Genomic DNA, 25,447 nt, shown 5'->3' on the forward strand with positions numbered 1-25,447 from the left:
GTCCCTACATATTAGTCGCTGTATAGTTGCATTTAAGGTTCTAACCGTGTTTCTATTTGCTTTTGCTTTCCTTCTCTCTTTAACCATTTTAAGAGTTTCTTCAGTCATTCATTGAGGTCTTTCTCTCTTTTTAACTAGAGGTGTTGTCTTTTTGCATTCTTCCCTGATGTCACTTGCTTCACTCCGTAGTTGTTCTGGTTCTCTGTCAACTAAGTTTAAAGCCTCAAATCTGTTCCTTATTTGATCTTTATATTCTTCTGGGATGTTATTTAAATTGTATTTTGGCATTATGATTGCTTTGTTGTTGTTCTTTAGCTTTACTCTGATTTTCGATACAACCAGTTCATGATATGTACTGCAGTCTGCTCCTATCTTGTTTTTGCAGAAAGTATGGAACTTCTCCATCTTCTGTTACCAATTATATAATCAGTTTTATTCCTATATTGACCATCTGGTGAGGTCCACGTATACAGTCATCTTTTCGGTTGCTCAAAAAATGTGTTTGCAAGAAACAAATTATTGGCTTCACATAATTCAATAAGTCTTTCTCCTGCTTCATTTCTGCCTCGTATGCCCCATTTTCCCACAATTCCTAGTTCTTCTCTGTTCCCTGCTTTTGCATTCTAGTCCCCCATGATTATCAGCACATCTTGTTTTGATGTGTGATCAACTTCCTCCTGTACTTCTGCGTAAAATCTCTCCAATTCCTCCTCTTCTGCATTTGCTGTTGGAGCGTAGACTTGGATGATGGTTATGTTAATAGGTTTCCCGTTTAATCTCATTGATATCACTCGCTCAGACCTTGCATTGTAGCTCCTAATTGCTTTTGCTACATCACTTCTCACTATTAAAGCAACCCCGTTTCTTCTTGATTTCTCATTTCCTGCGTAAAATATTTTGTAGTTGCCTGATTGAAAATTTCCTATTCCTGTCCATTTTAATTCACTCACGCCAAGTATTGTCATGTTAATACGTTCCATTTCTTGCTTGACAATTTCTAACTTTCCCTTGTTCATGCTTCTCACATTCCATGTTCCTATTGTGTGCGTCGTACAACTCCAGACTCTCCTTTTGTATCTGTGCGCATCAGCCTCTGAGCTTCCTTTCGGCTTCGACCCAGCTGCGTCATTAGTCACAGCACTACTCGTACTTGTCCTTTGTTCTTCTCCAGTAGCTCTCTGAGTGCCTTCTGACCTGGGGGGCTCATGCTGCATTTTGGATACTCTGTTCATAGGGTTTTTGTGATAAGAGGTATTCAGAGGTGGTTTACCATTGCCTTCCTCTGAGTTTGGATGCATCTTAGTCTGGTGTCTTAGCTTTGACCATTCCACCTTGGGTGCCCCTGCTAGGAGTCTAACCTCTTGGTCGAGACTCCTGACGGCTTTGCTGTCAGCTTCTTCAACACTCTCAAACCCCCTCACCATATTAAGGTGTGCTTCCTAAAGGGGTGTAGGAAGGTGCAAAGTGGGCTCCCCAATGCTGGAGATGGTGCTTGAGGGCAACCGCATCTCGAGCCTGATGGTTCTTGCTGTTCCATAGTGTGACAAGGGCTTCAACAGGGTCACCCGCTCTATCTACTGGGAACTCCCCCAGGGCATTCAGGAATCCTGTGGGTTCCATTAGTCTCTGGGGGCGGACCATCTTAATCTTTCCACCACCCCTGCAGGCGAGGATTGGAGCCATAAGTCTAATCTTCACTAGGAGGTGGTCTGACCGTGACAATGGAGTGACATCCACCCCCCTATCTCCAGACTACTCCTTCCTCCATCTGGAGCAAAAACCAAGTCAAGGGTGTGTCCTGCCCTATGCTTTGGGCCAGTGACAACTTGAGACAGCCCCATGGTCATCATGTGTCATGTTCAGGTTGGGATTCAGGAACCAGACCAGTTGGTGAAAGCAATGAAGTCCTGAGCCAGAACACTAGAGGCAGCCTCCGCATGGATATTGAAATCACCCAGGACTACCGTTCTGGGCTCCTCGAACTCCACAGCTGAGACAGTCTCTGCCAGCTCGGTCAGAGAAGTTGCCGGGCAGCATGGTGGATGGTACACCAGCAGCAACCCTAGTTTACTGTCTCCTTGGCCTGATACCAGGTGTAGGCCCTCACAGCCAGCAAGACAGAATGGTTTACTGGTAATAGAGATGGAAGTTCTATAGACAAGAGCAACTCTCCCCCCATCCCTGAAGCCTGTGCTGGTGTTGCACCGAGAATCCGGGTGGGCAAAGCTGGGTCAGATCAACTCCTCCCAGCTCACCCACCCAGGTCTCGGTAATGCACACCAAATTGGCATCTTCATCCATGATCAAATCATGGATGAATGTGGTCTTGTTATGTACTGATTGGGCGTTAAACAACAACACACACAAGCCAGTGGGCACAGCAGATGAGCAACAAGGAACCCATCCATGAGAGGAATGGGAGCAAAAACAATGCATAGATAGCCTTGCCCTCATCTTCTATGGTAGTTCTCTATGTGCCCATGGCTATACCTCCCTCTACCCATGATCACTGGAATTGGGGTGTCATCACCCATGACCCTCCTTGCTAAGACTCCTCCTCAACACCTGATATGGACCCAACAAGAGCCCACCAACAAAACCAGCTTGAACCAGTTATCCCATTAGGCCTCTGAGAGAATTGGGAACAGTCAGACCCACTCAATATCTTTCACACAGGGCACATCTATTCTCCCCCAGTCTCACACCCAGAGAGGGCCAGCCTTCTGCCAGTTGCAGACTCTCACTCTGAAGGCATCTGGCGACTTTCTCCTGTTGTTCAGTTCACTGGCACAGGGTCTCATCCTGCACAGAAACTACACATGTGCCATACACCCTCCCCACTACCAATCTCCTCTAGATTGGTCTTAAAAAAATGGAAGGGGGTAGCGCCCTCACCCTCGGGACTCCCTAAGGTGCTCCCCAAGGGATGACCCTGAAGGGCAGCTGGGCTTTTATGCCCCCTGACCCAGCCAGGAGCTGATGCAAGAGGCTGCAAGATTCATGGTTAGCTTATTTATGGTTAAGCTAACTCTCATTTATGAAGAATTGGCTGGGTGTTTTTTTGCATAATGTCCTTTTGTTCATAATGTTATTTACAATTTAATGTATAAATGCCTGAGGTGTACTAAAAGGTATACCTCAGACACTACATTTTACAATCACTTTCTGTTTTGCAGGTTGGACATTTTTTGTATTTTGACATTTTATTTTCTTTAATTATGACACTATTGTCTATTTGTTACATAGTCTTTCAGGCATTTACAGACATGCAGTTTGAATGTACTATGCATTCTACTCATTTAGGAGAGCTAGCCCGAGATTCTAGTCAGGCTGGGTTTTCTTATTTTGATACCTCACAATAGCTATGTTAGTATCAGGTTCAACAGATACCCCATTTAAGAAAAAAGGATCTGTGCCTTTTGTATGTGTACCTAGTTCATAACATTTAATTACTTATAACAATAGCCACAAAGGAAAGCAGTGTCAATTTTTTAGGGAATGGCAACTTCAGAGTTTTGTTTCCCACACTCCAGGTAATAACCCTTTTGGAAAGGTCATAGTCTGACACTGAATGTGGAGAATGGCCAACAGACCACAGATATGACATCAATATAGGGACAAAATGCACTAACCTCAATGCTGTAAAAATGAGATTAGGTTTGCAAGATAGGCAGACTTCCTCCTCTCAAGTGTTAATAGCAACCAAGTCTCTGCTATCAGGCTCACACACTTAAGTAGTTTATGAGCCAAGAGACAAGTAAACAGGAATGAGCAGGTGTAGTATTATGGGGTGGGGTATACCAAAGCTTCTTGTGCCTTTCACTGTTGGGGAAGAAGAGGTTAAAGGACTCTTTTTGTCTTGGTTTACTTAGGAGTGTGTCAGTGGGAGGGGTCAAACGTAGGCCCTTCTGCTCTTGTTCACTGCAAAATATGGATACTACAAAAACTGACAACGAAGCAGGGAAATAGTACGAGGAAGGGCTGTAGCTTAGCGGCAATAACATCTGATCCCAGATTCAATCCCTGGCACTGCCACCTAGGCCTGGGAGAGACTCCAGTCTGAAAATCCTAGAGAGTCGTTGCCACTCAGTTTTGACAATACTGTGTTAGATTGACCAATGTTCTGATAAGGCAATTTCCTGTGTTCCTAACGTCAATAGAATATTCATCTGCCACAATCCCCATAGTAGAAGCCCTGCAGGGAGCCCAGATAAATAGATAAATTCCTTAATATCTATTGTTCAAGGTGAATGAAAGCTCACGGAAAATGGATTTCAAATTGACTTTTATAATCTCGTAATACTAAAATGAGTGACAAGTTTAGGCCTTCCACTGCTGCTTTTGCCACTTTCTCTGGTAGCCTCTGCCTGGATCATCCAATCTGCCACCCTCCTGACTCTTTGATATAAGCGAAGGGGAAAGCTGGACAAAGGCCACCTGGCAACAAGTTTGTCAGAGGAGCCCTGATGCTCAAAGTCTCAGATGTGTTTACTGTCAGCACTAATTATTTGGAGCTTAATAGGCTTCATGCTCATTTAAGTGAATTAGAAACCCTTTAATGATGGTGTAATTGCTGAAACCTGGTTAGGCATGTAATTTCACAGAAAACGAGTTTTAGGAACTAGAGAGGAACTCTATAAACTAGTCACAGTATTTTGTGAGATATTCACAAAGCACTCAAACATTAAATAGATTGTATTACTTGATTCTGATTCACCCATTCATACTCCCGCAAACCTTCCCAAGTGTGACCACATCTAGTAAGATCCTGTGAAGGAACTGGACTTTGGTATCCTGCACTGATAATATGGATTTTTTTAAGGAAATGCTGTGTATAATATGGGAATGCATGTCTGTACTTGTCTGTTTGTTGAGAAAATTATAGGGTTAGCCTGCTCTAATAATCTGGTCTGATTGATCACATGACCTGGCCTGGGGGCACAACTATCAAGGCAGTGTGCCCACCACTCCCTATGTATGGAAAGTCACAGCCTGGTCTGGACCATTTGTGACTTCCTGTGACCTACTGGGGTGGGGCATATGAATGGCAGGGGGCAGGTCAACAGAGATGACAACTACAAGCGATCTGTCTGAAGCTGGGTAATTCAAGGTGGGATTCCTGAGATAAGTCTTTAGACCAAGGTGGATCTCGGTGTGATAAGGAAATGCTTGGTAAACCTGGGAGATGGGCAAAAACCAAGAAGAAAGGCTGATAATCAAGAGTAAGATTCTCCTGAGAGCCTTGTGAGTTTACAGACTGCTTAGACTAGGGTAAGTGGATTATATTTAACCAGTTTTAATTTGTTTTTGCTCCAAAGGGGATATTCTGGATTTCCTGTAATTTTTTTTTGTGTTACACGTGGTGGCATTTTGGAGCATTGCATTTTTCTATACGTTTTGCTTAGTTAAACTCTACATTTTTTCTGTCTTAAAAAACTCTTTAATTGTTTTATAAACTTGGTATGGCCTCTCTTTTCACCACCCACACCTGACGCCATTATCCCATGCTACCACAAGAGGCTTCAGAGGGATTTCCGGGAAATGTGGAGGCTGTTTTATAAGGGGTGGCCTCTTTAAATTTTGCAATTCCTTATCTGTTGGCGGCAAGAACCTCAAATGGAGAGAAGGAGGGTGCAACTCTCTTGTGGCCGGATCTACCTTCCCCAGGAGGCCAGGAACCCAGAGGGGCTGGATATGGCTGTCACATATCCACAAGCAGAGCTTCTACCTACTTGCAAAGTATGGCCAATGCTGAGACAAGAAATGGGGAACCTTTGGCCCTTCAGATGTTGCTGAACTACAACTCCCATCCATTCTAGCAAGCATGGCCAGGGTTGATGTAGTTCAGCAACATCTGGAGGGCCAAAGGTTCCCAACATCTGATTTAGACCACAGATATATTTCCTACATGAAGCATTTTTTGTTCATTAAAAAAGATTAAACACAGATGACAGAAATATTATGAAACTGTATGTTTTACTTTTCTTCTGTGTGCCAACTGCTAATATATTTAACAGGCATGTTGTTTATGTTTGAGCCACTAACTATTGTATATTCTATCTTGTTCTGTGAAAGAAAGTCAATAAAAGCATAATACAATTTAAAAACTACCAGTTTAAAATCCCATTAGCTGGTATATTTTCAATATTAGTTTGATATGTTCCAAGAACACAACATTTTGAGGGACAGGAAGGACATAAAACATTTTTTTAAAGGTAAGAGATCTTCCAGTAGATATCTATCTATCCTGTATAGCTGACCATCTCTCACATCAACAGATAATGCAGAGACTTCCATTGTGCTAGTTGACTGTAATTGATTAAGATGATTAGCAGCTTGCTCTCTGGAGGCGGGGGGGGGGGCAGACAATGCAACCAAGCACTGAAGCAGCATATTAAAACTGAACTAACAGCTTTCACTTTATTGGGCCTGCCAGTAATTCTGTCACTCAGCAGGATGCAGCTCCTGAACACTACGTAGCACAGCATCCTTGTGACAACAAGAAACTAATTAATCCTGCCTAACAGGTAAGAGATGAAAGGTGGGATGATTAAGATATGGAATTAAACATACATATATGTTTAAAAAATGCATTTAGAATCCACAATTGGAGCTGATCCACACAACCTGTAATGAGGAAAACCTAAGCAACTCATGATTATTTTCTTGGGAAGTAGGTCTTAAAAGGGGCTTGAGTCATTAAAAAATTGTTCTGAAAGTCTTAAAATAGGATTTAAAAAAAATATATCACCATCTTGCATCCCTTGAGGAAATTTAATTCCAACCATATATTTCTATTCAAGAATGAATGAGAAAGAGCAGCAGCAACAGCATGATGAGATTTGCAGTCTAAACTACATAGCACTGTACAATAGTATCAGCCTGTCCACACTTTACCCAATACCAGTCTTGTATCTGCCACTGAAAATATACACGACAGGAATCCTAGCATCTTATGTGAATATGTGTGTATAATATACATGTTCATAAGCAAAAGACTATCTCCAGTAATTTTTCACAAGTGCACCCTTGAAATATCTTAGGTATAAAACTCATTGAAGCATTTTGCTCAGCTGGCCAAGTACTGAAGTTACTGCTAATCTTTGGCATACAGTAAATGAAAAGATAGTCAAACCTGTGACTAGTTCTCTGATTTCCAAATCTGTAGTCTTGCGCAGTAATCGTACTAATGCTGGGATACCCCCACAGTTTTTCAAAGCAATTTTGTTGTCATCATTGGCCTTTCCATACACCAAGTTCCTCAGAGCTCCACAGGCACTACGGTGGACTTCTGTCATTCGATGGTCCAATAGGTCCACTAGTAATTGTATTCCTCCTTGTCTTCTTATCTGCAACAGCAAAGTTCAATTGAAAATCAGTGGCTGATACTGAACATACCAATAGTTTTTAGACAGCAATTAGAAGTCAGAGAGTGCATGTGCATACCAAAAAGAAAAACTGCTGGACCAACTTTCTTTTCTTTCAAAGGAACTATGGAAAATAAAGTAAACTAAAGCTCTTTACTTGGGAAGAGTCAAGCACCAATCAAACAGGTGGGCAGCTGATGAAAGAGCTACTTTGGAAGAGATTATTTTCCCCACTTCAAGGGAACAAAATAAGCCTCCTTCAGGGACAGGAGATGCCACCTGGACTTAGGAACTGATTTCATGGTGTATGGTGACAGCTGTCATCAGAATTATTGTCAAGAATAATGAATGGAACACCAATTTCTAGCTGCTTACAATAATTTTGTAACAGCACTGTACAGTTCAGGTATATCACATTCTAGATGGCCTGAAGAAAGGCATCAATAAATATTCAGAATGTACAGAACTTATGAGATCTGTGAATTGACAATATACAAAACATACTGAATCTGTGTCTGTGCCATAACTAACAATTAAGGTCCCAGGCTATGGTCTGAAGGCACATGAGGCCAGCACCCTGCTGAAGCTAAGTACGGTCAGGACTCGTCAGTGCCTGGATGGGAGACAGCCTGGGAACCATATGTAAGCCGCCTTGGGTTTCTATCATGAAAAGAAAGGTGGGATATAATGTAATAAATAAATAAATAAAATTAAATCAGACCCATTCCTACTTTGCTATAAAACTAGACAGAAAAGTGTGTATAATATTTGGAAACCAATGTAATCATTATCAATATGAGTAAACTTTCAAGACGACAGACAACTGACACCAGCTATACTATGGGACAGAGTTCAAGGGAGAGGGGGAAGTAGGAAAAGAGAGATTCAGGCACCTGTTCTTGCTCTAGCCGGTGGGGCTGTGTACACACCATATATTTAAAGCACATTGCTTCCCCCAAAGAATCATGGGACCTGTAGGTTGGCACCCCACACTCAGAGATACAATTTCAGCACCCTTAACAAACTACAATTTCCAGGATTCTTTGGAGGAACTAATGTGATTTAAATGTATGGTGTGCATGTAGTCTAGGCTGTGAGGGAATGGCTTTTACTGTATTAAAAGTATTTTATTAATACTGTAAGCCACTTTTGGAACTTCAGTGGAAAAGCAAGATACAAATCCACTAAAGCAGGGTTTCCTAAACTGGTCTATGGGCTTCATTCAGGTAGTCTGTGGCATGCCCGCATTAAATATTCATATTGATTTTTAACTATATTTTTATTACTTCTTTTATTTCTTATATATTTAATTGTATTAAAAGGAATGCAAATTGTAATACAGTAAAATACAATATAAGAAATAAATGAAGCAATAAAAATACAATTAAAATCATACTGCACCTAGTACAGCGCATTACAATTGCAACAACAGGCAGAAAAATCATTAAGTAATTTGCCAAGACACACAGCAATTTTCAAGTGGTCCATGGGGGGAAAAAGTGTGGGGACCACTGCACTAAATAAAACAAACACAATACAGGATCTACTTCTGTAAGCCAAAAATCAAGAAGTAATGACAAAATTCTCCACTGCAATGGGATTAGGGGTAGAGCAGAGAGAACAATGGAATAGTTAAAAACCAGCCATGGATATCTAAACTGCTGCACAATACAGAGATCTAATTTAGGATGCATCCACCTCCCCCAACAGATTTTGTGATACGTTGATGTTCTGGTGAATACTCCACTGATGTTAATTAGCATTTTGCATCATGGATATACTTCACTAATCACTAAAGGCAATTAATAATGAAGATGAACAGTGTAGTGTTCTTATGCAGATACTAGTGATAACGTCGTAATATAAAATTTCCACATAGCTATCTAAAATTGGAGCTTGAAACACAACTAACAAGCTCCAAGTTTGAATAGTCATGAAAAAAGTGGGTGCTAGTTTAATCAACATGTAAATAGAAGCTTACTCCTTTACAGCAGAAGCCTCACACAGTCTCCCTCTTGCTGGGTTTGCAAATGGTGGGTCACATTTTTGAACACTCCCCCAGATTTCCTACATATACAAAATGAGCACATCAGGAATAACAAGTTTAGGCTACTGTTTTCCATGACTGAGTGGGTAGAAGTGTTTCTTGGGATTAGTCTGCATATACTTAAATTTTATTTATTGCCAACTACATGACAAGCATTTAGGCCTCATGCCAGCCTGTGGGGGATTTTGACTGAGGGGATGGCCTCCCTCTGTTTGCTTCTGCTGGCTCAGCTGCCTTCTACCACTGACAGAGTGAAGCTTGTGCCACTCTGTCAGCGCAGACCTCCCCTTTCCTTCTACTGAATGGGTGGCAGAAGGCCTGCCACTGGTATCCTTGCCAGTAGAACCCAGCAGATAGCTACCAAATGGGGCATTCTGAGGGCAGGGCTGAGCTGGCCCAGGATCCAGTGATTCCTGAGCTGCTCTCACACCCAGCACCAGCCACCATCTGGCCTGATCTGAGCCTAGTTGCTGCACCAGCCTCAAGCTGGTACAGGGATCAGGCCCAATCTGCCTCCCCCCTCCACATCTGCTGCCGCTATGAATGACCGGGCTGTGGATGCGGCAGCAACTGTGCAGAGTCTCAGCAGCTGAGCAACAAATCTGGATTACAATCTGAATTACTTTCCTTCAAGGCACAATTATTACTTGTGGCCTATGTGTTGGTGCTTGCTGTACTGTTATATTGAGTATGGGGAAGCTCATAATTGCTGATCACCCACCACCAATAGGTGATAACTTAAGAGGGGAAGCAGGCCCAGACCACATGGGAGTAGATGGCAAATACAGAGTTCCCCTTGTCTTGGCGGCGGCTGCTGCTGTTGCAGTATGAATGGGTAATACACATACTGTAACCAACAGTTGCTATGGTACTCTACATAACTAAGTAGATCTGGAATGCATAACATGCAGAAGTACTTGAATGTTGGGCTATGGCAATCTCTCTCAGGCATACTCTCTGTTTGAATCACTGTCCTGGTCAGAGTCAGAGACACGAGATGGAGGTGAAGTTTGGTCTAATTCTCATTTTATTAGTGTGATGGTTACATCCAAAGCCGTGTGCTTCATAAACCTGTCTACTCTGACTCACTACTTTTCCTAACTAGCCTACCTAAACAGTCTCTGCAGAAGGTGGAGAGAGTTGACTCAGCACTAGAGCCTGGGTGGGCACCTGCTTAAGTAGGGAAGGTCTTTGCACGTAAACGACAGCTCCTCTGAAGTTCCACCTTCTGAAAGTCTCCTCACGCCTTCTCGTGTGGGGCGAGGGGGGGCAAGCCTCCAACAGCCCATCTGACAGCGGGGCTTCACTAGGTGATGGCACGATCTCAGGGAGTGTGAAGCTGGTTGGTGGGGAGGTGTTTGAAGTGCTGGGTGGGGATTCCTGCATGAGTGGGGTTGGTGCACATGCAGGGTCGCTTCCTGATGGTTCAGGCGGGGAGCTTGCAGATGGGGCTGGACCACCTCGATGGGGGTGCTGGCCGAGGAAGTCTGAGGGCTGGCAGAGTCCTCCCCTCCTTCAATGCCCCCAGGGACCTCATTCTCATCTGACTCCTCTCCCTGATCTAACTCCCCTTGCGCCTGGGGCGCAACAATTACCTTTGCAGATTAGCAAGCAGGAGACAAAGAGCAATGTCTTAGCTGTTACAAAAATGTCAGGTGCACTCATCTCCAGTACCGTGGAGTCAACAATCTTCAGGCAAGTGTTTTATTTAGAAAGAAAGCTGTGTTTGTCCTTCCAGTTAAAACAAACCCTGACTGACATGTTTTGATGAGGGGGAGCCACATGTGAAAGTATACTTGAGGCAAGGATCTGTGTAACACAACTCTTATAACCAAGATATTTTCTAACCTAGAGAGTGAGAAACAATATTTTAAATCATGTCTAGGCCTGATTCCAGTCCTTGAGTATGCCCCCCCCACTGCCTGCAAAAAACTTTAATACCTAAATAAAAGGATATACTGAGAAACATATTGAACCAAAGATAATATAGAGAAAGATGACAGAGGAGGGGAAAGCGGGGGGGGGAGGGGGAGGACACTGTAAGAATAGTATTACCTTTCCACAAGAAATGTCCCATTTTTAACCATACTTCCCCAATTGCAATTGCCAATGCAAGCAAAGGAATAATTTTACACTCCAAGTGGTAAACAAATTGCATTCACCTTCCTCTGCCATCTCACTTTCACTTTTTACAGTCTGTGATAAGTACCAGCCAAGTCACTTACTCATCTTAACCGCCGGCGAATGAATTACAACCAGGTATGTAAGTGGTTGAGCAGCCTGCAAGCCTACTGCCTCCATTAATGCTCAGTTACCTGTCTTCGAGTGAGCACTAAGGTCACTCACTCCTGCATTCTTTTCATTTAGAAACTTACGAGGGCTTGAAAGTTGTTACTTCTTCCATGCAACCTGTTTACCTGCTGCAGCGAAGGGGGAGGAACATATACCACTGTCTGTTACAGAACATAACCTTCCTATTTTTGTGCTTCTGAAGTTCTCAATCTGGAATCTGCCAAGAGCCAATCCTACTGTTAATGAATACAGAGTTCATGGGGGAGGAAGTCTGCTGCCCCACTCCCCATGAGTATTATATGGATACTAAGCAACTGAAGAGGACTGTCCTTGAACTAAAGCAGATTCCACGGTAAGCAAACTTGTTTTAAATTGCAGCCCACAAATGTAAAATGAACTCCTGTCAGTTAACCTCTTAAAGATCAAGTTGATTAATCTACCAATGAATACATGCAGCCCTAAAACTTGCATCTCTGGCCAGTTTAGCTTGCTTCTCAAGGAAGTTGTGATCTCTGTTACAGCAAGACCTTATAACAGTTGCTGCTTTAACCAATAGGGTTGCCAGGTCAGAAGCATCCCAAAACTTGAGATTTTAGGGGCGGGCCCAAGTGATGTCACATGGCGGGCCCAAGTGATGTCACGGGGCGGGCCCGAGTGATGTCATTAAGCATGATATATTAAGCATCAATCACAGTTGCTTGGAGCATACAATGAAAAAAAATCTGACTGGAAATTAAGCTAGACATCTTAGCTAAAAGATGGAGCCTGGGTAGGGAACATTTAATCTAGCCTACATGCTTTTGGCAAGAAGGGTTTAAGTGCCTTCAGGCCAGGCCAGTCACCAGAAGGTCACTGTAGGAAGAAAGGAGCCTAGTGTTGTGGAGATGTTAGATGGGAGCATTCGGGAGTAAAGATGGATGCCCCTGAAGGCTGCAATTCTAAACACCCGTACTAAGGGACTAAGCCCCCACAGAACTCAACAGGACTGACTTCTGAGTAGATATAGTTTGGATTGTGCTGTTGGTAAAGCTTGACTAGGGATCCTCTGCAAAGACATCCATATCCAAGCAGGGTTGGCAACTCCCTGCCTGCAATGCCCTGCCCTTATCTTTTAATGTGGCTGCTCCAAACTTCTTTACAGATTTGACCCTTCACTTCAGAAAGAGGTCTGAGAAATGAGTAAGAAGATTCTCTACCCTTTCTGTCTGCATAGATGCTCTCATCCGTGCCCTGCGCCCAGCAGAAGCTCTGGGCCAGGTGGGATGCAGTGGCATCTCGTAGAGGACACCCTCCCCTTTCCTGGGGTATATGATTTGTCCTGGCTCAAAGCAGATTTTGGGGTGGGCACCCTCAGTTACTTATTTTTTCCTGTATGTTTTGGTCTGCTTTGATTTTGCATAGTTGCCCTCCTCCGTGCCCAAAGCCCAGCAGAAGCTCTGGGCCAGGCGGGACACAGTGGCATCTCATAGAGGACACCCTCCCCTTTCCTGGGGTATATGATTTGTCCTGGCCCGGAGCAGAGTTTGGGGTGGGCACCCCCAGTTACTTATTTTATTCTATGTGTTCTTGTCAATTTTGATTTTGCACAGATGCCCTCCTTTGTGCCCTGCGCCCAGCAGAAGCTCTGGGCCAGGTGGGATGCAGTGGTATCTCATAGAGGGCACCCTCCCCTTTCATGGGGTGTATGATTCGTCCTGGCCCAGAGCAGATTTTGGGGTAGGCACCCCCAGTTACTTATTCTATGTGTTTTTGTCCATTTTGATTTTGCATAGATGCCCTCCTCCGTGCCCTGCGCCCAGCAGAAGCTCTGGGCCAGGTGGGACACAGTGGCATCTCATAGAGGATACCCTCCCCTTTCCTGGGGTATATGATTTGCCCTGTCTCAGAGCAGAGTTTGGGGTGGGCACCCCCAGTTACTTATTTTTTATGATTTTATGACATCATTATGTATTTATGATCATATCAGAAGCCTGATAATTTTGATTGCATAAATGTATTGTTATTCTTGACAGGGAGAGTCCCCTGATCACAGTGATATATCATACAGGGTACCCCAACATATATTTTGGGGTTCAGAGACATGTTAAGTTTGGTTTGAAGTTGCTGTAGTTGTCAACTCTTCTTTTTTAATGTTTTGAACTTTCAAGCAAATAAGGAACTGGGAACTAGGAACCAACTTCAGCGTCGTATCAGTTAAAGAGATTAAACAGTCGTGGGGGTGGCGGCTGGTGTATATCTCGGGAACCAGACCACCTAGAAACTTAATTCTTTTTTTAAATTGAAGCCGAGAGTCTGGAGATTAAGGGGTGCTAGCCGGAGAGCCCCCCAAAAACCGGTGACCGCCCAAAAACCGGAGACCTGGTAACTCTCTTAACCAATGATGTGAGTAGCATTACAGCATATGCTCCAACTATCCCTATTTACCAGGGATAGCATTTATTTTCTGGACCTATCCTTTCTAAATCAGCAATCCTGTGTTGCCTTTTGGAGATGGCTTTGTCACATGATTTTATTATCATGCATCTGTCATCATTGTTGTACCCTATAATTTTTGATGATGTAAGGTTATGTGTGTATTCGCAATAAAGTTATTTAGATTTCAGACAACTTCCCTTCAGGACTCAAGATGTTAAATATCGTGAGTGGGGGCAGATGTAAATTGATTCTAACACACATGGAGGCACACAAAATGCAAGTGCATTATTTTCCTTCCGTCTTCTCATAATTATTAAAATATTCTTCAAGGCGTTTTTAAAAACAAACCATTCCTGTTAAGATTTACTAACATACCCTGTTTCAGAACCTGGTGCAGCAGTTGCTATTACAGAGTAAATTAATACAGAGAAGAGCTTTCAAGTAATGTTACAGAGTGTTACAAATCCAAACAAGTGCCCTTATTTTCATCTGTGAAATGCTGGAAGGTGTGTCATATAGGCACTACTTCTGCTTACAAGAAGGTAAGCTGAAAAAGAAGCACTGAAGGGGAAAGTGTGTTCCTTTACTGAAACGCATATGAGGAACCTCATAGAAGGACTTTCCATTTCAACAGTAAGTTGCCTCTCTGGAAAGAGACAGCCTGTTAAATCTCTTTGTTCCCACCAACAAGGAAGTAGCCAAATGAAAACACAGTATTCGTTGTCTGTTACTCCATGGTACCTCCAGAGCTATCAAGTCTGGGGCAAAAGCTGTCAAAATGTGGGATGATCAGGGGCAAAAATGCTATAAATTGAAGGGCACTATGGTTTGGGACTGGGAGAGGAGCAGATAGCTTGCTCTGTAAGAAAAAGATGCTAGCTTCTATTATGCAGCTTTTTATGTTCTCAGTATCCCACAAATGGCTAACCTAAGAATGTGAGGAGGTGGGCTTATTTGGAAATCCAGTTGTGGCTATTACACCCTGTCCTGCTTTCCATGTCAGATTGGAGTGGGGTAAGACAAAATACAAAATTATTGGTGGACACCAAAAAGTATAATGGTCTCTAAGTGACTGATGCTTCCTATATATTGCCTGACACACAGGGGAGCTGTTCCAGGAATTACCAGCAAAGAACTAAAATGTAAGGCTTTAGTTTAGTTTTTTAAATATTAGTTGCAGTACAAGCTAAGAGTGAAATTTCTTGTGACATCACTTTATAAAGTTTGTAGCAGCAAATATTACACTATGAGCTGTTCTGACAGTAGCTGCAAGATGATGCCGAGAGATTTCACCAGATTTAGTGATCTGTTGAGGAACAAACCAGTAAAAATCAGACATAGCAAAACACAAAAAGGTTCAAATGAGGCATATAATATACTATTATGAGCATGGGGTTTGGGATGGATGATTCCTGTGGGTCACCTTTCCAGCCTCTGATTTGGAATGAGGAACTCTCTGCCGGTCAAATGAGTCTTTTGTTAACCAAATATATTGGCCAGGTAAGATAATGGGCCGATCAGTTGCCTAGCAACGGAGAATGGGCCAGGAAGACCCCTTTTGTCATTTAAACTCTACAGGAGAGCCTCCCCCCCCACTCCTGGCAGCTAGCAGAAGTTGTGTGCTTGTAGTTTTAGTGTGTCTAGAGAATTGCTGGAAACTGGAAGGCAGGCAGAGAGACTAGCTCTCTGCACCATGGCCTTTGGGGTGCCTCCTGCAACCCAGATGGAAAAGCTGGATATTAGACTGCTGATGCCTTGAACCCCTCCATTCTGAAGCTCAGGTTGGAATGTGTGTAAATAAACCATATTTCATAAAGACACCACAGTCTCCGCTGACCTTCTTCCCAAAAGGAAACCAAACCCTGGAGAAGTGCAGGGACCCCCAAAACCTCACCGCTCGGAGATTGGGGGAGGCGCGCAACAATACTTGAAAACTAAGGGCAAGTGAGCAATATGGCTGTGTCTGTACTAAAGAAACCAGTTTAACATATGGAATATAGCTGTACATCAAATGTGTAAAACAAAAAAGCTTGCTAACTGCAGAATTATTCCCTCTATTTCTGATGTTCAAGTTATATTATTGGTTATGTAACCAAAACGGTAAAACCCATACATGAGGGTGGGATCAGCAGGCTTGGAATCCCAAGATTTGCAGATGTACAAAAAAGTTAGGGGAAAATCCTAATGGGGGAGGAGAGTGGAAACCACTTCGAAGCAGCATAATGAGGACAGAGAATACTCAGCAGGCATCAAAGGAACTGCGGTGACAGTGTGCACTTGCTCACAGAACAGCGGTTAGACAGGCACGAGAAGCCAAGCTAACTGACTGACTGTTGTGAGTAGGGGGCTGACTGTTTTTTGGGGGGGAGAACAGAGAGTGGTACTCTTACTCAAAGTAAACCCATTGAAATTAATGAATATGACTAATTTGGGTTAATTAATTTCAGTGGGTCTATTCTGAGCAGGACTTAGCTCAATATAGCACAGAAAACTGGGGTGTGGAATGGAATGGAGTGACTAGAATCCGGAACAGCAGCTCTGTGACATTTTGTTGCAGGTCCTACTTCAGAAAATATTTTTGCTAAAATATACTATATTCTATGTTAATTCCATTGCTTACGGAATTGACCTTTCAAAAATTCACCAAAGTAGCACTGCAAAAATGCACAGGCATTTTTAGGTATTCATGCTGATTGCTTGAAAAGCCTTGAGCCAATTTAGATGCTAAGCTGTCTTCCCTGTTACTTTCTCCATATTCCGCCAGCCAAAAAAAGGATTACCTCAGACTTCCCCCTCCCCACCTCAGCCACCAGCCACATCCCCTCCTCCAAGGTCAGGTATTTTTGGTTTGGAAGAACAGAGAGAGGAGAGTTGCAGTGTGAGCAGGAAACAGGAGGCATGGAGTGGAAGCCCAATTCAAGGAAGAGTCTGCTTGAGGATGGGAGCTGTGTCTACTTTAAAACGGTCTGCTCTAATCTTGAACTGGGATGCTAACATATTTAGCACTCTGGTTCAACTAATCTGCCCATCCTTAATTGTTAGCATTATATGTGAAACTGCATATGATGGAAATCGTAGTTCAGCAACATCTGGAGGGCCAAAGTGTCCTCATATTTGGATTATGAAAAGTGTTTGGAAACTGCAGCTGGTACAAAACACTGCAGGTAGGCTTCTGTCTGGAGCTCATGGCATGGATCCTTCAACTTCACTGCTGTTTAATCTACACTGGTTCCTGTTTCTTTTTGTGCACAATTTAGAGTGCTGGGATAAGGTACTTAAAGGGCCATTTTGCCCCATATGACCCTGTTCTCTCACTAATATAATTAGTGGACATCCTTCTCTGTGTTCTACCAGTGTCAGGGCTTTGACCAAAAGTACCATGAGATGGGGCCTTTCTGGTAGCAGCATAAAGCCCTTGGAATTCTCTTGCATGAAATTATACAGCCACGAGAGTGGCTGTATACTATAGTCAGTAGGGATTTTTCGCTTTCTACCATGTTAAATGAAAATACCCCCCACACACACCTTTCTGGTGCTTTCTATAGTCCCAATTCAAAACAAAAACTTACAAGTCCTATACTGTTGGATTCCGAATCACTTGCTCTACAACTCTGAAAGTTTTCTTGGTGATACACAACCCCCCCATGGATAATTCACAGGTTAAAGTAAAAAACGGGAGAGAAAAAAACAAGAAGCCGTTTGGACTTTTTTCTTGAGAAGTTCTCATAATCTGTTGTCGTTCATTAAAACTCAGAGATGACTATAAGGTATCTCTAATCAAATCCCTGAGCTTGCCCCAAACACAGACCTTCATCTTCAGTAGGTTTAAAGTAAAAAAATGGCATGGTTTCTTTTTAATTAATAGATAAAAAAATGCATTACTGTGGATTATAACGTCACACAGGTGCAGTAGAGACCAAGAGTTCTTTCGTTTCACTCCCCCTCCCCTTCCAGTTACTTGGAGGAAGCAGGGGAAGTCTTCTGCTCCTGTGATTGGTGGGCAACAGACATGTGACTCACACTGGCCTTCTGCTCAGCGTTGCTCCTCCTTCGTGCTCTGGGTGAGGAAGCACGATGGAGGAAATGAAGAGCCAGACGGTCAGGAGAGAGAGAGAGAGAGAGAGAGAGAGAGAGAGAGAGAGAGAGAAATGGCCAGTGGAGGGAGAAAGCCAGAGGGCAAGGATGACAGAGAAGGCAGCAGCAGAATGGAAGTGAGTGATAGTGATGTGTGTGTATGTACCCACTCCGCTGTCTCCCGCAGACTGCTCTTTCCGCTGGCTCAACTGCCCTGCCACCCCACCCCCTATCCTTAAATGGGTTTGTAAATGACAAACGCTCAAATACTTTTTGTTTAAAGTGTGTGTGGCTGTTTGACCTGTGCTCATAACATTGCTGTAGTCATTTTGAGATTTGATGTGACTCTTTGTTTTTAACACTTTAATCTTGAATTTAGCTCTCGGTTGTTTAATCTTAAATCTCTTTCACTCACTCACTCACTCACTATCTGAAATTAGTCCTGTGTTGAATCCCCCATCTGAAATTAGTGCTGTGTTGGTCACTGCCTCCCACTTTTGTGAAAGCCTTTGCTGTATAGGGAAGAGGCAATTTCCTCTTCATCTTTTGCAGAGAACAGAAGGTCTTCATCAAACATTTACAGGGGCATCAAACATTTGCAGTTAGTGTAATACCGTATTACACTAATGAGGTGGCCAAGTGGTTTTTCAGTTTGTGACCAGTAGTGCAGTAGCAAATTAAAAAGTCAGGTTTAAGAATCTCAGAACACACAGTTGCTTCTTATAATCTGTCAGAGTGAGCCCTATGACTGGCATTCAGAGAATAAAGCAGAAGAGGTAGTAACTGCTGATACTTTGCAAAGTAATATAGTTTGCAAGATGCACAATGTTTAAAGAAAGGGTCTCAAGCATATTTCTTTGTGTATCCCCTGTAGAGTATAGGAAACATAGGAAGCTGCTTTATACCAAGTTGGACCATTGGTACTGACTGACAAGGTTTCAGATAAGGATCTCTCCTAGCCCTAATTGGAGATGCTGGGTATTGAATGTGGGGACTTTTGCACGCAAAGCATGTTCTCTGCCACTAAGCCATGCCCCTATTTTAAAAGCAAAGGCATTCTTGATGGTAATATAACATTTAAAATACACTGCTGAACTATTTCCGTTACTGCTGGTGCTAACTTGCAAAGGATCCCATCTCTTACTTCCCGGATTAAAAAGCAGGGAAATTCACTAATAGGTAAAAAACCTTGCGGTTTAAGAACATAGCTATAGCCCACAGCTATTTCTATCCAACTTTAAAAAGCAGGGAAATTGGGCAGCTATAGTGAATGCACCAGGGGAGCAGGAGACCTGAACTCCTCTCTGAGATATTGTACTGCCGTACAAATTGGTCAAAATGCAAACACCATTTGGGTTGGTCTTTCACAGTCCAATCCACTTGCTGTGTAGCTTGCAAGAATTTGGTAACATGCGCCTCTGAGCATATGGTGAGTGGTGGCAACACCTGTAATCAGCCCAAATAATAGAAAGAAGACATGTGCTGTGCTGATCTTGTTTTAGCAGGGAGGAAGCAACATTATTAAGACAGTTGATATAGTTCAGATGGTCACTTTGAATATGCCTGATTTCCTTTGCACTTTTAGTGAAGTTTCCTATAGGAAATCATTTTCTTTTTTTCTATTTCTGTGAATATGTGATGTACAGCAACACTTTGCAAAATTTACACTAAAAAAACTCCAAACATAATAATGGCACTGACTTCTGCAGAATAGTCTCCAGTGGACCTCAGGAGTGTGTCAATTTGCACAAGATTAAACAGTGGGAGGTGAAATATATTCTAGCAAAATGCTAGGTGTGCTCTATGTTTTTAATTGACTGTGCCCACCTTGCCTTAAATGAAGTGGTTTAAACATAGCAGGCTGAAAACCTGCGTCCTGTTTTTCCCAACAGCTAGAGTCATTGCTGAAGGAGCAACATATTGGAATCAGTCTGATTTTACATCACACTACAGTTTCAGATTCCACTGTTAATGCACCCAAAGATAACCTCCAATTTGAAACACAAAAGGCTGTCTTCACCATCATATGACACTGACCAATAAAAAGGCTTTGAAATTAATAAAAATAAATTTGACACAGATTTCTGGGATGAATGATGAGGAAAATAAAATTTTCTAGTTTAGATTCTCTGTAGTAACACAGGAAAGAAGCAAAGTAAGAAGAACACCAACAAACATACAAAAATATAATTCTCTATCTTTGGAGATGGCAGGTGTTGCCACCACTCACCATATGCTCAGAGGCACATGTTACCAAATTCTTGCAAGTTACACAGCAAGTGGATTGGACTGTGAAAGACCAACCCATATGGTGTTTGCATTTTTACCAATTTGTAGGGCAATACAATATCTCAGAGAGGAGTTCAGGTCTCCTGCTCCCCTGGTGCATTCACTATAGCTGCCCAATTTCCCTGCTTTTTAAAGTTGGATAGAAATAGCTGTGGGCTATAGGTATGTTCTTAAACGGCAAGTGTTTTTGCCTATTAGTGAATATGCATCTGGTCCACATTATACATCACCCCTCACTACATCATCTTCACTGTAGCCTCACACTGTCATTTCCCTGCTCAGCACACTGCTCAGAACCAGGAAGTCTTCAAGTAACAACTGCTTCCCATTATGTCAGAACCCAGAAATTATGGTTATTGGATGCAGCACAAGCTAGGTTTGAAGCTGGTATAAAATCTTGGCTTGTTCCAGACCTCATAACAGTAGTTTTCCACTCTGGATATAATGAAGGCTTACAGGCTTCTGGAGTTTTCTGTGGTGTGCCAAGGAGAGGAGGGACTGTGTGCAAGACACAAGGCTCATTCATATCCCAGCTTATTAAGCCAAGATATGATTGTACAAGTGAGTTAGTGAAGAATGCTTTTACTTGCCTTGTTTTACTGTTTTAATATTTTTCTACTGTGATCTTGGCTTTTTCCTGCTCAATTTTTATTATTTTATATGGATATTGATCTATATATGCTTAATATTTTTATTGATTTATTTTATTGTGTTGCTTTTATTTTACATTGTTCACAACTCCGAAGGTGTTGGCAGTAAGGTGGATTAAAATATTAATATATACATACAAAATACACAAAAGGATGTATTTTTTCAACTGTATCAACGCAAGTCAATATTTTGGCTAGGAGTTGTAATCTACATGACCTACTGTGGGTATGGTAACTCTGTAAATATTAATTTGAAACAGAGAGGCATGGATTGATTTTCTGGAAAATTATTGAAACATTCATTCATATATTGCTCATTCTCTCTGTCTGCCAACTGATTAAATAAAGTGGCCAGAACTCTGTAAGTGTATTAGTGTCTGAAAGATTTTTCATTATCAGTCCATCACAATACTAACACTTATAAAAAGGGCCCAATAATAATTGGCATTGGTGCTTGCAGAATATAGAAAGCTTTCCTTAATTGCTAACAGGAGACACCATAATATTCCATAATAAGGTAACTTACACTTTGATCTTGGCAATCCTGTTTCTAAAACAAGATAAAAAAAGAAGCAACATAAGGAACTGCAGTGTATAAATCTAAAATATTATGTTTTAATCATAAAAATATGGATTAAGTGGCCAAAAACTGGTTACATTCATTCAGATTCATTTTTTGTAAAGTGGCTGTCCTCTGTAAGTAGTGCTAAAAGAGGCTGGTCCTTGCTCATCTTTTTTCTGCAGCCTAACTGGAGACAAAAAGCAAAATGGTGTGTCCTCTCCCAAAATGACCAAGGAAAGCTTTAATCCCTTCCACTGGCATTAAAAGAAGTAAGAGGACCAGAAGAGGAAGAACCTCAGTGTATTACCTTTTGCTTTTTTCCTTCCTGAATGTCATTCATTTGGAATCATAAACTATACTACAAGCTTTCCCAACTTACCATCCTCATTTTTCCTTTGACATGCCTTTCTTAGAATTACAATGAGGGTTACCACCAGGTTAGTGTGTTTAAGCTGATATATTTGTTTATTTTATTTATTTATTTATTATTTATTATTTCAATTTATATACCGCCCTTAGCAGAATAGCTCTCAGGGCGGTGAACAAACAAGATAAAATACAATATATCATAGTAAAAAAAAAAATCACAAAAACATGTACAAACAGAAGGCTGAAACCATGCCCATGGCACGTGGCAGGCATAAAGAAGCAAGGCATTGCCCCTTCCTCCATGGGACATCTATTCTTCTCTAAAGTATGATCCCTATTATTTTCTGTCAGATTCGTTGACACTTAATCAGACACTACTTATTAACACAGTATCAGCCTGGTCCTATGCATGAATTACTTAGATGCTTGTTCCATTGAGTTCAATGGGGTATACTCCCAAGTGTTCATAAAACTGCAGCCTGTGTCTTGGTCTCATATTTACCAATGACATCTACCCACTCCTTGTTCTATCTATACCCAGGCTCTCCCTCAGCCTGCTCTTTCTCTCTCTTTCCTCTTTCAAGTGGAGGGCAGATGGGATATTCAGGAATAGCCCTGATACTCAGCTTTTGTCTGGGTCAAACAGCACTTTCTACCCAGAGTAAGGGGAGAAGAGCATAAACATGACTTCAAGTCTCACTTTCTTTCATACATTTTTCATACATATACTTAAAAAAAATAAAACTACATAAATGTCTGAAGTCAATCAATTGACCACTCTTGTACCAAACACACAACTTCATTCTAATGCCAAATTATATGTTTTTTTTTAACTTGAGAGGCCACACAGGTGATGTTCTGTGGTACACAGCCATGAAGCTCACTGGGTGACCTTGGGCCAGTCACTGCCTCTCAGCATCAGAGGAAGGCAATGGTAAACCACCTCTGAATACTGTTTACCATGAAAACCCTATTCATAGGGTCAACATAAGTCGGGATCGACTTGAAGACAGTCCATTTCCATTTTCAAACATGATTGCACAAAAATAAATCCCATTAAACTAAAAAAGTATGCAAACGATCAAACCCATCCTCCCTCCTCCCCCCTCCTCTCTCCTCCCTCTTGCCACTTCCCCCTTCCTTTGCCCCTCCCTCCCCATCCCCATCCCCTTCCAATCCCCTCCTTCCTTTGCCCCTCCTCCCTCTCCCCTTCCTCCTCCCCATGGCCAGTTTTACTTATCTTAAGCATGATTGCATGGAAGTAAATGCCATTGAACTCTATATTCATGCAAATGATCAAACCTGCCCTCCCCTCCCCCTTCCTTTGCCCCCCTCCAATATGCTCCTTCCCCTTCCCCCCTCCCCTCCCTCCTCCCCCATGGTCAGTTTTTTCCTATCCTAAGCATGATTGCATAGGAGTAAATTGCATTGAACTCAATAAGCACGTAAATGATCAGACCTGCTTTTCCCCTCCTTCCCCTCTTCTCTCCCTTCCCTTCACCTCTCCTCCCCTCTTCCTTCTTCCTTCTCCCTTGCCCACTCCAGCCCTCCCCCATCCCCCTGGTCAGTTTTACCTATCCTAAGCATGATCGCATGGGGGTAAATCGCACTGAATTCAATAAACATGCAAGTGATCAAACCTGTCCTTCTCCTCCCCTCCCCATCCAGCCTGCTCCCATCCCAGCCCTCCCCTTTGCATTTCCTCCCCTCCCTCCTCCCTTCCCCATTCCCTGTGGTCAGTTTCCCCTATCCTAAGCATGATTGCAGGGGAGTAAATCCCACTGAACTCAATAAGCATGCAAATGATCAATCCATTCTCAGCAAACTTGGACAGGATCCCATATCTTACCTCCTGGATTAAAAAGCAGGGGAATTCACTAATAGGTAAAAAAACTTGCGGTTTAAGAACATAGCTATAGCCCACAGATATTTCTATCCAATTTTAAAAAGCAGGGAAATTGGGCAGCTATAGTGAATGCACCAGGGGAGCAGGAGACCTGAACTCCTCTCTGAGATATTGGACTGCCGTACAAATTGGTCAAAATGCAAACACAATTTGGGTTGGTCTTTCACAGTCCAATCCACTTCCTGTGTAGATTCTTGGAAGAATTTGATAACATGTGCCTCTGAGCATATGGTGAGTGGTGGCAACACCTGCAATCAGCCCAAATAATAGAAAGAAGACATGTGCTGTGCTGATCTTGTTTTAGCAGGGAGGAAGCAACATTATCAAGACAGTTGATATAGTTCAGATGGTCACTTTAAATATGTCTGATTTACTTTGAAATTTTAGTGAGGTTTCCTGTAGGAAATCATTTTCTTTTGTTTCTATTTCTGTGAATATGTGAAGTACAGCAAAAGTTGCACTAAAAACAACTCCAAACATAATTGTGGAATAATGGCACTGACTTCTGCAGAATAGTCTCCAGTGGACCTCAGGAGTGTCTCAATTTGCACAAGATTAAACAGTGGGAGGTGAAATATATTCTAGCAAAATTCTAGGTGTGGTCTATGTTTTTAATTGACCGTGAACACCTTGCCTTAAATGAAGTGGTTTAAACATAACAGGCTGAAAACATGCATCCTCATTTTTCCCACAGCTAAGAGTCATTGCTGAGGTAGCAACATATTGTAATCAGTCTGATTTTACATCTAATTGCAGTTTCAGATTCAACAGTTAATGCACCCAAAATAGAAATAGAACATAACCTCCAATTTGAAACACAAAAGGCTGTCTTCACCATCATATGACATTGACCAATAAAAATGCTTTGAAATTAATAAAAATAAATTTGACACAGATTTATAGGATGAATAATGAGGGAAATAAAATTTTCTGGTTTAGATTCTCTGAAGAAACATTAGTAACACAGGAAACAAGCAAAGTAAGAAAAACACCAGCAAACATACAAAAATATAATTATCTTTGGAGATGGCAGAAGCTGCCACTGCTCACCATATGCTCAGAGGCACGTTACCAAATTCTTCCAAGCTACACAGGAAGTGGATTGGACTGTGAAAGACCAACCCAAATGGTGTTTGCATTTTGACCAATTTGTACGGCAGTCCAATATTTCAGAGAGGAGGTCTGGTCTCCTGCTCCCCTGGTGCATTCACTATAGCTGCCCAATTTCCCTGCTTTTTAAAGTTGGATAGAAATAGCTGTGGGCTATAGCTATGTTCTTAAACCGTAAGGTTTTTTGCCTATTAGTGAATATATTCTATATTTTCAGAGAGAGCATTAAAATATTAGTCTGGCTTCCAGTATTTGAAGAAAACATCCTAAGTCTAGATCTTGAAAGCTACAGATAGGGAAAAAATGACATACAATGTGATGTCTTTGAGGAGCAAACATAGGTGAGATTTATTGGAAACCCATTTA

At 42.1% G+C, this 25,447-nt stretch overlaps 1 protein-coding gene across 10 annotated transcripts in view; it reads right to left on the reverse strand.

Moving 5' to 3' along the window:
- Positions 1 to 25,447, reverse strand: part of CTNND2 (catenin delta 2) — a 1,018,171-nt gene that overhangs the window by 200,029 nt on the left and 792,695 nt on the right. For 7 of the 10 annotated variants that reach the window (XR_009758379.1, XM_061589265.1, XM_061589242.1 and 4 more), the window contains 2 exons: positions 21,661 to 21,684; positions 7,136 to 7,349 (listed from right to left, as the gene is read on the reverse strand). Coding sequence is in view for 9 of the 10 variants with exons in the window: in XM_061589265.1 (XP_061445249.1) it covers positions 7,136 to 7,349; positions 21,661 to 21,684 (238 nt within the window). In the remaining variant the exon portion in view is untranslated. The remainder of the gene's footprint in view (positions 1 to 7,135; positions 7,350 to 21,660; positions 21,685 to 25,447) is intronic. The other 3 variants (XM_061589272.1, XM_061589259.1, XM_061589223.1) reach the window with 1 other exon arrangement.

This window comes from Rhineura floridana, chromosome 1, assembly GCF_030035675.1.
Source record: "Rhineura floridana isolate rRhiFlo1 chromosome 1, rRhiFlo1.hap2, whole genome shotgun sequence".
NCBI lineage: Eukaryota > Metazoa > Chordata > Lepidosauria > Squamata > Rhineuridae > Rhineura > Rhineura floridana.